General features: G+C 43.1%; 1 protein-coding gene across 1 annotated transcript in view; it reads left to right on the top strand.

Annotated features, from left to right (window-relative positions):
• PCCB (propionyl-CoA carboxylase subunit beta) overlaps positions 1 to 13,300 on the top strand; it is an 85,651-nt gene that overhangs the window by 2,275 nt on the left and 70,076 nt on the right. Inside the window, exons 2-5 of the mRNA XM_007102547.4 lie at positions 728 to 847; positions 1,841 to 1,909; positions 4,644 to 4,700; positions 7,003 to 7,116. Coding sequence (XP_007102609.1) covers positions 728 to 847; positions 1,841 to 1,909; positions 4,644 to 4,700; positions 7,003 to 7,116 — 360 coding nt within the window. The remainder of the gene's footprint in view (positions 1 to 727; positions 848 to 1,840; positions 1,910 to 4,643; positions 4,701 to 7,002; positions 7,117 to 13,300) is intronic.

Raw genomic sequence — 13,300 nt, 5'->3', positions numbered from 1 at the left:
CGAACCCGTGTCCCCTGCATCGGCAGGCGGACTCTCAACCACTGCGCCACCAGGGAAGCCCAAGAACCATTTTTTAACTCCTCTCAAGTGAGCTCTTTAGCACTCTCTGTCCCACTCTTTTTTTTACTAAGCCACTCTCTGCTGTGGGGTTGTCTGTGTATCACAGAGTCACTGTCAGGGGTAGGGTCCCTAAGCAGGGCCCCCAATGTAGGAGAAGACCCTGGAGGAGGCAGGAGAAGAACCAGGAAGTGTCCTTGGGGCTGGACCCTAGTGAGGTGAGCTTCTGTGGGGTTCCTTAGAAGAAGCTTGTGAACCTGGGGGTGTAGCCTCAGACCCTTCGTGAAGCCTGCTTTAGTTTTCTTAGTTTTCTATCTCCTGCTTCTCCTTTCTCCTTTTTACTGCTCCTTGGGTCTTCCGTAAATGTTTGTAGAACTCGTTATCTTGTTCCAGGGTCAGGCTGTCCTTACCCCCACTTCTCCTCTCTGCCTTTTCCTCCTACTCCCTTAATTTGCTTTCACAGTTAGTGGCTCCTGGAACAGCCGGTGCCCTGATTTCCTTACTGGCTGAATTCTACTGATAACACCTTTCTCTTGGGCAGGTTTATGGAATAGAGGCTTTCACATGGGGTGATGGCAGAAACTAGACCTCCTGGCCCTCCCATGAGCACTCCTTGCCTACTGACTTTTGCCTATGATGACATCACTGAGCGATTTTTGTTGCATTTTAGGGAAAGCTAACAGCCAGAGAGCGGATCAGTCTCTTGCTGGACCCTGGCAGTTTTGTTGAGAGCGACATGTTTGTGGAACACAGATGTGCAGATTTTGGAATGGCTGCTGATAAGAATAAGGTATCTGTTCACAGTGGTGGTGCAAGCCTCCAGGTTTCACTTACCAGCTGTGGCCCTGCTGTTCGACACACTAGATTAATGGAGTCCTTTCAGGATTCAGGATGCAATGAAACATTTCCAAGCGTGGGGCCCTGGAATTGCAGAAGTGCCTCTTGAGAAGCACTGTTGGGGCCTCCAGGTTCCCCACTCACCTTTTTCTACAGATGAAGGCATGTGGGTGCACTACTCATACCTTGTGCAGGGTGACTCTGGCCCAGCTCCCAGGGCTCCGGTGTGGGTTCAAAGTTCTCGCTGGTATAGAATGACAAACTTAGAAGGAGAGTTGAGAATTTTTTTGATTGTGTTCTGGTCTGCCTAGGCACCAGGGACCCCTAAAGGCTAACCAGTCGCCTCTTTTGACATACTTTAAGTTTATGCCTTGGAGTTTTGGAGGTCAGAGTTACCAACACTTGTTCCTTCAGTTGGGTGTCCTCCATGGTGCACAGAGTTCTTTGGACTCTCTTTTGGTCCATTTATTTTCAAGACTATGATCAAAGATTTGTGACCTTGGCACTAGCTGGCTCCATTTGAGCCATTATGGGCCACACAGTGACTGTCAGAATTCCAAGCAAAATGATAGGTTTGCCTTTTTAAGGTTTGGGGGTGGGATGTGTGGCTCTGTAGAAGTTGCCATGTTTTGTTATATATTCTCCTTCCTCCTGTGAGCATTCGGTAGTGGCATCCCTAGGGGGTCCCCTGATTATTCTGCTTTTAGGAAGGAGGGTGAGGCCCAAGACTACAGTGTTCTGTTGATGAAGCAGTAGCCCAGAGCTTGCTGTTGCAGAGCTGAGGGGGGAAGCGGGGATTCCTTCATGTTCTTTATTCATATTGAATTTTAAGGAATTTGGGGTGTGGTGTTTTTTTAGGGGGAGTCTTTCCTTGGGGCATAACTGCGAAATTAATTAAGAGAAGTATTTGGTTTTTTTAACTTTTATTTTTCTATTTTTCTGGTAGTTTCCTGGAGACAGTGTGGTCACTGGACGGGGCCGAATCAATGGAAGATTGGTTTATGTCTTCAGTCAGGTATTTCATACTCTAATTGGCTGAGGTTTCCTCGAGGGCAGAGCCAGGAACAAAATATGTGAGAAGATACAGTCCTGGGGAATGAAAACTTGCCTGTAGTTGGGGCAGGTGAGGGAATTACTTTGTTTCTTAGTGCATATGTCCGGAGTATTACACTATTATAATGTAATAGGGTGTTTTTAATTGGGGAGAAAGACTCATTAGTCGGTTTGGGGGAGGATCACAGGGCAGTAGTCATCTAAGAAGTCCCAGGAACCAGGAGTTTATCCAAGTGAGTGAGATTCCTCTTGGCAGGTTGGGTGTGTGCCGGGAGGGCAGCTGTGTCCTGGGCAGATTGTGTGGACCTGAGGGAGTGCAATGGATGCAGCTTGGGCAGAGGGGATTTGACTCTCAGAGCCACAGGCCCCTTGAGTTTTAGGCTTTCATGAAAGAGTTCAAACAATTTTTGTTAGGCTGCATCAAGACATACAGTTTCTTCACACGGACACCACAGGAGAATGTAGTAGGCAGAATAATGGCCTGCAGATATATCTAAATCCTAATCCCTGAAACCCGTGAATATGTAATTTTACCTGACAAAGGGGAATTAAGCTTGCAGATGGAATTAATGTTACTAATCAGTTGACCTTAAAATAGAATAGCTTGGGTTATCCAGGTGGGCCCAGTGTAATCACAAGGGCCCTTAAAAGTGGGAGAGAGGGAGAAGGCGAGGTCAGAGTAAAGCTACGTGAGAAGGACTTGGTCTGCCGTTGCTGGCTTAGAAGAGGGAGGAAGGGGGTCATGAGGTGAGGAATGTAAATAGATGGTCTCTAGAAGCTGGAAAAGATAAGACAAAGATTCTCCTCTGGAGCCTCCAGAAAGGAGCATAGCCCTGCTAACCTTGATTTTAGCTCACTGAGACCCATGTAGGACTTCTAAATTACAGAACTGTAAGATAATGAATGTGTGTTGTTTCAAGCCACTGAATTTGTGGTAAATTGTTACAGCAGCAGTAGAAAACTAACACAAAGAACATGTTGTATACTATTTTTTGTTTGATTTTTTTTTTCCTCCACTAAGAGAAGGAAATATGTATATAATTCTAAATATTTAATTTCTTTTACAGATCTTAAAGGTATAGAGCTTATTTAGGAACCTAGAATGTTTTCCGGGTTTGAGAGTAAAATAATTATACTTGATTATTTTAAGTTATTTAGACAGTACTCATTTGCTAATAGAATTACTTTTAAAATATTTTAAAACTGTTATAAATGGGTCTGCCGAATGCCTAACTAGAAGGGATCATCTCTCTTGTTTTGTAATTTATGAGAGCTAGGCAAAGAATTGTATAGAAGGAACCATTAGTAAGATAGCTAGAACAAAGAAGGTTATTGTACTTTCTGGGCACAATGTTCCCTTAACTATTAAGGAGATAACACAAATTCATTGATTTGATGCTTTGGAGCACCTCTTATGCCTGTGGGTTTGGGTGGGAGTGAGGGGGAGGTGGAGATGACCAAGACAGTTCTTGCCCTGGAGAAGCTAATCATTTTGTAGGTAGAATGGGGCAGAACAGGAGTGGCTACAGTTAACCAATAGCCGGTGAGAGGTTCTGGGCAAGTGCCATGGGCTCAGGACAAGGGAAGATCACATCCGGATCCAGGAAAGCTTTAGGGAAAATGGGGCATGTGAAGTAGGCCCTGAGGGATAGTGAGGGGGAGGAGTGATGGGTCACCTTTTTTGTAGTGATCCCCCAAATGTTAATATCTGCAGACATTTTTTTCTGTGGGGAGCTTCTGTTTTTCCAGAGAAGCAGTCTCAGTCTTTTGCGTGATAATTGGCTTTAGATGTGTTCTGGGGGAGGGGGTGGGGGGAAGGAGGGGCCAGCAGTGGCTCATCATTCACTGTACAGATTAGGCATCTCACCTGTTTTCAGCCTTGCCTTTGCTGCCTTTTGTGGCTGGGGATTGTGACTCCAGAAGCCCTCTGGTTAAGTTTCTTTAGAGAGTAAACCTCCTTTCTCCTCTCTAGGTGAAGAAGAGGCCCTGTGGGGTCTAACTGCTCCCAACACAGACTTCCTGTCCGTCTGCTTTCCACCGCACTTTCTGTGGTTCCTGGGCTGTCCCCTCCTGTGGTTACTCCCTCTGCAGGTGTAAAGGCTTCCATTTGCTCCAAGTCAGATATTCTTGTGCTTTCACTTCCCTCATTTGTTCACTCTCTCTTCTGCTGTTGTTTCCTCTTCCTTTTTTGTCCTCATGGGCTGAATGTGTTTTTAATTCCCTACTGTCTTTTTGATGGGGGTTTAGGAAGGAGGTCATCCCTACAAGAAGCTTTTTATATCAGAAGGTAATGAAAATCCAGAAGCAAGAAGAAGCAGTGAGGACTCTGATTCACTTCTTTCACCTCCTTTATCAAAACAGCAGATATTTCCTAGTAATAGAAATGTCTGTTTGACCTCCATAGAATCTGATTTTTTTGGGTTAATTCTGCCTGAAAAGTTTTCCTTCCCTCAGAGCTACAAGTCATTTTTGTATACAAAGACTAGGTCTTTTGCTCTTCACATTACATGAACTCCTTTTGAGACATTCACTATTCATTCTATGGAATACTTTATGTCACACTTTTCCCCTAATCTTATAAACTTCTGAAAATCCTTTAAAAACTTTTATCTATGAATTTTCCATTTCCTCCTCCTATTGGGTCTTCATCTCTGGCTAGTCACTCCATATTATTTTTTGATTTGTTTTCTTTTTAGGATTTTACAGTTTTTGGCGGCAGCCTGTCGGGAGCACATGCCCAAAAGATCTGCAAAGTAAGTATTTATTTTTTATAAATTTTCTTTTTAAAAAAAAATTTTTATTTCATTTTTGGCTGCGTTGGGTCTCTGTTGCTGCGTGCGGGCTTTCTCTAACTGTGGTGAGCAGGGACTACTCTTCGTTGTGGTGCGCGGGCTTCTCATTGTGGTGGCTTCTCTTGTTGCGGAGCATGGGCTCTATGCACATGGGCTTCAGTAGTTGTGGCACACGGGCTCAGTAGTTGTGGCTCACGGTCTCTAGAGCGCAGGCTCAGTAGCTGTGGCGCACAGGCTTAGTTGCTCCGTGGCATGTGGGATCTTCCTGGACCAGGGCTCGAACCTGTGTTCCCTGCATTGGCAAGCGGATTCTTAACCACTGCACCACCAGGGAAGCCCCCAAAGTAAGTATTTAATATTGAAAACAAACTCAATACTTTCATCAGTCACATGGGGTGGGGCAGAGGTGTGCAGGATGTGGTGCTGACCTGAAGGTGCCTTCAGTCCAGGGCAGGAGGTCTTAACATTTTTTGTAGCATGGATCCCTTTGGCAGGCTGGTGAAGCCAGACCCGCATTTTTTATACTTTTTAAAAATTTAAAGTCTTTATTGAATTTGTTACAATATTGCTTCTGTTTTATGTTTTGGTTTTTTGGCACGAGGCATGTGGGATATCAGCTCCCGGACCAGGGATTGAACCTGCACCCCTTGCATTGGAAGGTGAAGTCTTAACCACTGGACTGCTGGGGAAGTCCCTGGACCTGCATTTTTACACATGCATAAAGTAAAATGTAGGATTACAAGAGATTGAAAATTAAAAAATCACATTTGTAATATATATGCTTCCTTATTAATGAATTAAATAACGACATTTAGCAGTGGATAAACTGCTGTAATTTCAAAGTTGGCATGAGTTGAAAACGATATTTCAAGATATCTGCCAGAAAGTGGGACCCACCAGAAAGTGGGACTTCCCTGGTGGTCCGGAGGTTAAGATTGCACACTTCCACTGCAGGGGGCACGGGTTCGATCCCTGGTTAGGGAACTAAGATCCCATATGCCGTGCGGTGTGGCCAAAAAAAAAAAAAGATATTTGCAGCAACTTTAATGTGGCATAAAAAATCTGTGGCTTCTATTAATGACAAAGTCACAGGTCTTTCTAATACTGCTGTAGTTAATAAAATGTAAAATTTTCCAAGTTCATGGACTCCTTGAAATCTAATCACAGGCTTCTTATGGTTCTGAGGACCCCAAGTAAAAAACCCGTGGTCTAGGTGGAGAATCCAGGTACTTAAAAAGCAGTGCAAGGATTATGTGATGGTATTTAAAAAATACTGCTATAGATGAGATGCTCTGGTGGTGAATAAAAGTGTAGATCATATTTGGGGAGTTTTGGAATAAAGGTAGAGTTGACTTTTAGTAGCTGGGCAGGGCTTCCCTGTGTAATGGAATACCTGGCTTCTCGGTGTGGTCCTGTCATGTGTTATTCCTGAGACCTTGGGCCAATCACTAAACTTTTAAACCTTCCTAATTTCCTCCTCTTATTGCCTCTGTTGTGATTGCTAAATGAGATAATGGAAGTGAAAGTGCATTGTAAATTCTCAAGGACTGTTATAAATGTTGCTCATTAGGCTGTCAACTACTGACCCATGAGGAAAATCTGTCTTATTAGAAGTAAAAGGCCTGGGCCTGGCCTCCAGTTAATCGATGGGTCCACATTTACTTTCACAAAAATACTGCTTTGCCATTCTGTCTATCAGTTCAGAATTTATTTTGTTCAGGCCCAGGCTGAAAAAATGTTACAGCCTGGGCCTGAGGCTCTAGAAATGGTTGCCATGAACAGTCTTCGCCCCTGCAAATGGGAAGTGCTTTGGCTCTTGGCTGCTTGGGGGGCTTTAATCAGTGGTTTAAATATCTGATTTTCTGTTTTCCACGAGGTACCCAATCATCATGTGGAATGGAGCCAGTGTTATGGACTTCTGTTTTGTTTTCCTTTTTTTTTTTTTTTTTTTTTTTTTTGCGGTACGCGGGCCTCCCTCTGTTGTGGCCCCTCCCGTTGCGGAGCACAGGCTCCGGACGCGCAGGCTCAGCGGCCAGGGCTCACGGGCCCAGCCGCTCCGCGGCATGTGGGATCCTCCCAGACCGGGGCGCGAACCCGGTTCCCCTGCATCGGCAGGCGGATGCGCAACCACTGCGCCACCAGGGAAGCCCTGGACTTCTGTTTTGAAAAGTACACTCAGAACATTTTCCAGAAAACCACCATGCAAATGCTGTTTTTCATAGCAGGATCAGTTGTCTCACAAAAGATTTTTCTGCTATCTCAGATCATGGACCAAGCCATGACAGTGGGGGCTCCGGTGATTGGACTGAATGACTCTGGGGGAGCACGGATCCAAGAGGGAGTAGAGTCTTTGGCTGGCTATGCAGACATCTTTCTGGTGAGAAACCGTTAATAGAGAATGGAAGAGTACAGGGAGTTCTCTAAGCTTCCCCATCTTTCCTCATTGTGTCCTGTAGCTACTTCCTGTGTCATTGGGGTGGCATGAAGGGTGGATGAAAAGCAAGAGAGATGGGGGTTCCTGGTGGCCTAGTGGTTAGGACTCTGCTGTGGCCCCGGTTCAATCCCTGGTCGGGGGAACTGATAAGGTGGGGAGGGTTATCTTTCTTTTTCTTTCATAGAGGCCACTGATACTTATAGGGGAAAAGAAAATTAAAGATTATTCAGAAGGGAAAGTCACTTAAATATTTTTTTTTTCAAAAGCAAGGAGGAGAGAATATAAAAGATTAAAATGAACTGACTTGCTAAAAATTAGGAATTTTATTATTATTTTAACTTTATTTTATATCAGTGTAGTTGATGAACAATGTTATGTTAGTTTCAGATGCACAGCAAAGTGATTCAGTTATACATGTATCTATAGAATTAACAGTTTTTAAAAAAGCAGTGTTTTTTGTTTTTTGGTTAAGACATTACAAGATCATTATACAAAGTTCAAGCTGTAGTACAAAGAAGAAAGAAATCCCACCATCACCCGAGATCCCACCATTCAGAAGCATTTGGTGAACATCATTTCAGATATCTGCTTTCTTACAGACTGAAAGAGAAAGAAATGAAACACAAATATTAAATGCATTATTTGAAGTAGGAAGTGCATTGTGAGAGTATAGTAAGGGAGGTTGGGGTGAGGGAGAGATACTGCCAGATGTAAACTTGAGAGAAGGGACAGATCAGCATTTCCAGGGAGGGGAGGAAAGAAAGGACAGAGACAGGCAGACATTGTTTCTAAATCAGGCCAGCTGTTCTTGTCATCCCCTGGCCTGCAGGCTTATGAGGGTTTTTATTCCGTGCCACTGCCCTTTGTGATCAGTCAGAAAAATGTGTGTTTACTTTGTGTACGATACTCTGGTAGTTGTGGGAGCACTTGTGTTCGTTGAGAAGCCACTTTGTAGATCTTAAACCTACTTTTCAATCTTTAAACTTGAGCTCTAGGGATAGCCCACTGGGGAGTAAAGGCACTCCTGTATGTCTTTTACCCACATTCACCAGTTGTTTACATTTTGCCTGTTTGCTCTATCATTTTCTCTCCGTATACACATATTTGCACATATTATATTTTTCTGAAACATTGGAGAGTAAATTGGAGATTGTGCCTTCTTTATCTCTTAAATCCTTCATTGTATGTTTTCTAAGAATAAGGACATTCTTGTATAAACAGTACAGTAATTGGGAAACTTAATATTGATTCATCAGTATTATTCTTATTCATATTTCATCAAATGATCCTAATAACGGCCTTTATAGTTATCCCCCCTCCCCACCCCCCCAATCCAGGATTAAGTACTGCCTTTAGTTGTCATATATCTTTAATCTCCTTCAATCTGGAGCATTTCCTCAATTTCTCTTTGTCTTCTATGAATTTGCTATTTTTTAAAACAGCTTTATTGAGGTATAATTTATGAAGCATAAAATCCATCCATTGTAAGCATACATTTCAACGATTTTTTTTTTTTTTTTTTTTTTGTGGTATGCGGTCCTCCCTCTGCTGTGGCCTCTCCCGTTGCGGAGCACAGGCTCCGGACGCGCAGGCCCAGCGGCCATGGGTCACGGGCCCAGCCGCTCCGCGGCACGTGGGATCCTCCCAGACCGGGGCGCGAACCCGGTTCCCCTGCATCGGCAGGCGGACGCGCAACCACTGCGCCACCAGGGAAGCCCCCATTTCAACGATTTTTAAGAAACTTGTGCAGCCATCACCACAGTCTACAATTTAGAATCTTTCCCTCCAGAAAGATCCTTCCTGCCTGTTTTCAGTCAATTCCTACCCAACCCTAGGTAGCCACTGATCAGCTTTCTGCCTCTACAGTTTTTTCATCTCTCTTCACTTAACATAATGTTTTTGAGGTTCATTCATATTGTACTGTGTATCAGTGGTTTGTTTTTATTGCTGAATAGTATTATATAGATATACCATATTTTGTTTATCCATCCACTAGTTGATGGACATTTGGGTAGTTTTTACATTTTGAATATCATAAATAATGCTGTTATGGACATTTGTATATAACTCATTGTGTGGACGTATGTTTTCATAACCCTTGAGTAGATTCCTAAGAGTGAAATTGTTGGATCATATTATTGAACCCAAGTTCTTGTGCCCAATGCACAGTGAAGCCAAACAAACAGAAATGTCGGAGATTGGAGTGGAAAAGTTTATATTAGGGCCAAGCAAAGACCTGAACTCTTCCATGGGTTTCAGGGAAGAGTTTTTAAGGGGAAGGTGAGGGAGGGGAGTAAGAGGGTGTGTGTGTCTGATTGGTTGATGGTGAGGTAGCAGGGTGGTGTTTCAGGAATCTCAGTCATCAGCTTTCCTGTTCCAACCAGTCTGGGGTCCACATGCTTGTGCTTAGGGGGCCTGAGTTCCTGTAGAAGAACTCAGAGATATGTATCAAATTGTTGCACATCCTCTGAGGAGGAACCAGGCCCAGGCCCCATGCTGCACTATTATTTCTTTCTGCATTCCCTCAATCCCCTAATTAGTAACTATTTGAGTCTGCCCTTTGGAACTCAGGGAAGGTCTAGGAGGCTAAAACCTTTTTCCTACAAACAAGAAATGGGGGACACAGAAAGGCTTTTGTACTTGAGAGGGCCTCACAGGGTCCTGCTCGGTTTCATTATAAGTTTATGTATAACTTTTTAAGAAACTGCCAAATTTTTTCCCAAAGTGACTGTACCCTTTTATATGACCACAAGCAGTGTAATTGAGGTCAGCTTCTCCCCATCCTTGTTGACACGTAGCATTGTCAGTCTTTTCCATTATAGCCATTTCAGTGGTAAGTAGTGGTATCTCTCTGTGGTTTTAATTTGCATTTCCCATCTGACTAATCCTGTTGAGTATCTTTTTATGTACACGGTAGTCATTTGTATATCTTCTTTGCTGAAATGTTTGTTCAGATCTTTTGCTCATTTTATAATTGGATTTTGGGTTAGAGTTCTTTATATATTCAGGATACAAGTCCTCTATCAGATATATTATTTTCAAACATTTTTTTACTAGTCTGTGGCTTTTTATTTCTTATCTTTTTTTAAAAAAATTAATTAATTTATCATTTATGTTTGGCTGTGTTGGGTCTTCATTGATGCGTGCGGACTTTCTCTAGTTTCAGGGAGCAGGGGCTACTCTTCGTTGTGGTGCGCAGGCTTCTCATTACGGTGCCTTCTCTTGTTGCAGAGCACGGGCTCTAGGCACGCGGGCTTCAGTAGTTGTGGCATGCGTGCTTAGTAGTTGTGGCACACGGGCTTAGTTGCTGCATGGTGTGTGGGATCTTCCTGGACCAGGGCTCGAACCTGTGTCCCCTGCATTGGCAGGCAGATTCTTAACCACTGCGCCACCAGGGAAGTCCCTGTGGCTTTTTATTTCTTAATGGTGGCGTTTTAAGTGCAAAAGTTTTAAATCTTAAAGTCCAGTTTATCAGTTTTTTTCTTTTGTAGATCATGCTTTTATCCTCATATAAGAACTGTGCCCAATACAAAGTCATGAAGATTTTGTCTAGTGGTTTTGTTACCAAGCAGGGTTCTTGGCCTCCTTAATCAATAGAAATTGGTCAGACGCCAGACAAGAAATTCAGGCAAGGCTTTATTGGGGCCCCTGCTGCAGCAGGAGGGAGGGAGAACAAACAACAGGTTCCCTTGCTTGCTTGCTGACTGAGGGGGGTGCAGGTGAGCTTTTTCATTACATGGGGTGAGGGTAGGGGTGTGTCCAGGAGTTGGGCTGGAGGGGTGGCTTAGGTGGTCTGCCCACCCCTTAGGTGGTGTGGTGTGCAGGGGGCATGTGCAGTGCCCTGCTTTAGCTCCAAGCTCTTCAAAAGTGGCAGTTGTGTTTTTTGGTCTCTTTGTATCTTTTGTCCAGAATTTGCCCTGATTGCACCTGCATGCAGTTATTTTTAGTCCCATGTAGTTTCTTTGTATTTTGTTGCTCGAGGAGAGGTGTGTCCAGTTGCAAGCACTGCAGCAAAAGGTCCCAGCTCCCTGCCTCAGTTTTCTTTATGGGGTTTTATAGGTTTTTGGCCTTCTTAGGTCTGTGATCCCTTTTGAGTTAATTTTTGAGTATGGTGTGAGGTCAGGGTCCAAATTCATCCTTGTCCCACCACCATTAATTCACATGACTATTCTTTCCCTACTGAATGGTCCTGGCACTTTGGTGGAAAGAAAATCAATTGACCATAAATATAAGGGTTTATTTCTGGACTCAGTTTTTTTCTATTGATGTATATGCTTATCCTTACATCAGAAGCACACTTTCTCTTCTGATAGTCTTATAATGTGTATGTTGGTACATTTGATTTCCCACAGGTCCCTCAGCCTCTGTTCTTTTTTCCTTTTTTTTTTCTTTTTTTGCTGTTCTTCAGAGTTGTGGACTTTAAAAACTGTTCACAAACTAAAAGTTGTGTCAACTTAAAAAAAATGCACAATGTGAGAGTTGTGAGTTAAGTTTTATTTGGGGCAAAATGAGGACTGCAGTTCGGGAGACAGCATCCCAGATAGCTCTGAGAAACTGCTCCAAAGAGGTAGGAGGGAAGGTCTGTATATATGTGATTTTGGTGAAGGGGGAAAACATGTAATCAAGCACATATTTTTTGTGGAAGGTTTCTGCTAGTCTCATGAAAGTTACTGCTAGTCACGAGGAGCACATGTCACCATGAAGGATTTTAGTGTTTTTCTAGATATGAGGAGATACAAGAATTGGGCTCATAAAATTGGCTTCTGAAAATATCTAACTTTCTGAAGACCTGTTCTGCCAGTTTTTCCCAGAGCACGAGAGTTCCTAATTTCAGCTCTCCACCCTGAACTCTTTTTGGGGGGGTGTTGAAAGTCAACAGCTGCAAATGCACAAGATTTAATCCTTGTAGAGGTAGATGGCAAGTGCCAATTGTAGTTGACATTTTAAAAAAAAATTTGTTTATTTATTTGGTTGCACCAGGTCTTAGTGGTGGCAGGCAGGCTCCTTAGTTGCGGCTCGCTGGGCTCCTTAGTCGTGGCATGCGAACTCTTAGTTGCGGCATGCATGTGGGACCTAGTTCCCTGCCCAGGGATCGAACCCAGGCCCCCTGCATTGGGAGCATAGAGTCTTAGCCACTGTGCCACCAGGGAGGTCCCTAAACTTAGACATTCTAAAATGTACAGTTCAGTGGTATTGAATACATTCATAATTTTATGCACCTATCACCATTGTCCATCTCCATAACTTTTTTTTAAAGCGTCAATTCTTTTTTTTCATGTTTTTTAACATCTTTATCGGAGTATAATTGCTTCACAATGTTGTGCTAGTTTGCGCTGCACAACAAAGTGAATTAGCCATATGCATACATATATCCCCATATCCCCTCCCTCTTGCATTCCCTCCCACCCTCCCTATCCCACCCCTCTAGGTGGTCACAAAGCACGGAGCTGATGTCCCTGTGCTATGCAGCTTCTTCCCACTAGCTAGCTATTTTACATTTGGTAGTGTGTATATGTCAGTGCTATTCTCTCACTTCATCCCAGCTTACGCTTCCCCCTCCCCATGTCCTCAAGTCCATTCTCTACATCTGCATCTTTATTCCTGTCCTGCCCCTAGGTTCTTCAGAACCATTTTTTTTAGATTCCATATATATGTGTTAGCATATGGTATTTGTTTTTCTCTTTCTTTGATGATAGCCATTCTGACTGGTGTGAGGTGATACCTCATTGTAGTTTTGGTTTGCATTTCTCTAATGATTAGTGATGTTTAGCATCCTTTCGTGTGTTTTTTGGCAATCTTCTTTGGAGAAATGTCTATTTAGGTCTTCTGTGCTTTTTTGGATTGGGTTTTTCGTTTTTTTAATTTTGATATTGAGCTGCCTGAGCAGCTTGTAAATTTTAAAGATTAATCCTTTGTCCATTGATTCGTTTGCAACTATTTTCTCCCATTCTGAGAGTTGTCTTTTCATCTTGTTTATGGTTTCCTTTGCTGGGCAAAAGCTTTTAAGTTTCATTAGGTCCCATTTGTTTATTTTTGTTTTTATTTCCATTTCTCTAGGAGGTAGGGCAAAAAAAGATCTTGCTGTGATTTATGTCAAAGAGTGTTCTTCCTATGTTTTCCTCTAAAA

Source organism: Physeter macrocephalus, chromosome 1 (genome assembly GCF_002837175.3).
Source record: "Physeter macrocephalus isolate SW-GA chromosome 1, ASM283717v5, whole genome shotgun sequence".
Classification (NCBI taxonomy): Eukaryota; Metazoa; Chordata; class Mammalia; order Artiodactyla; family Physeteridae; genus Physeter; species Physeter macrocephalus.
This window is presented reverse-complemented; position numbering and strand designations above follow the sequence as displayed.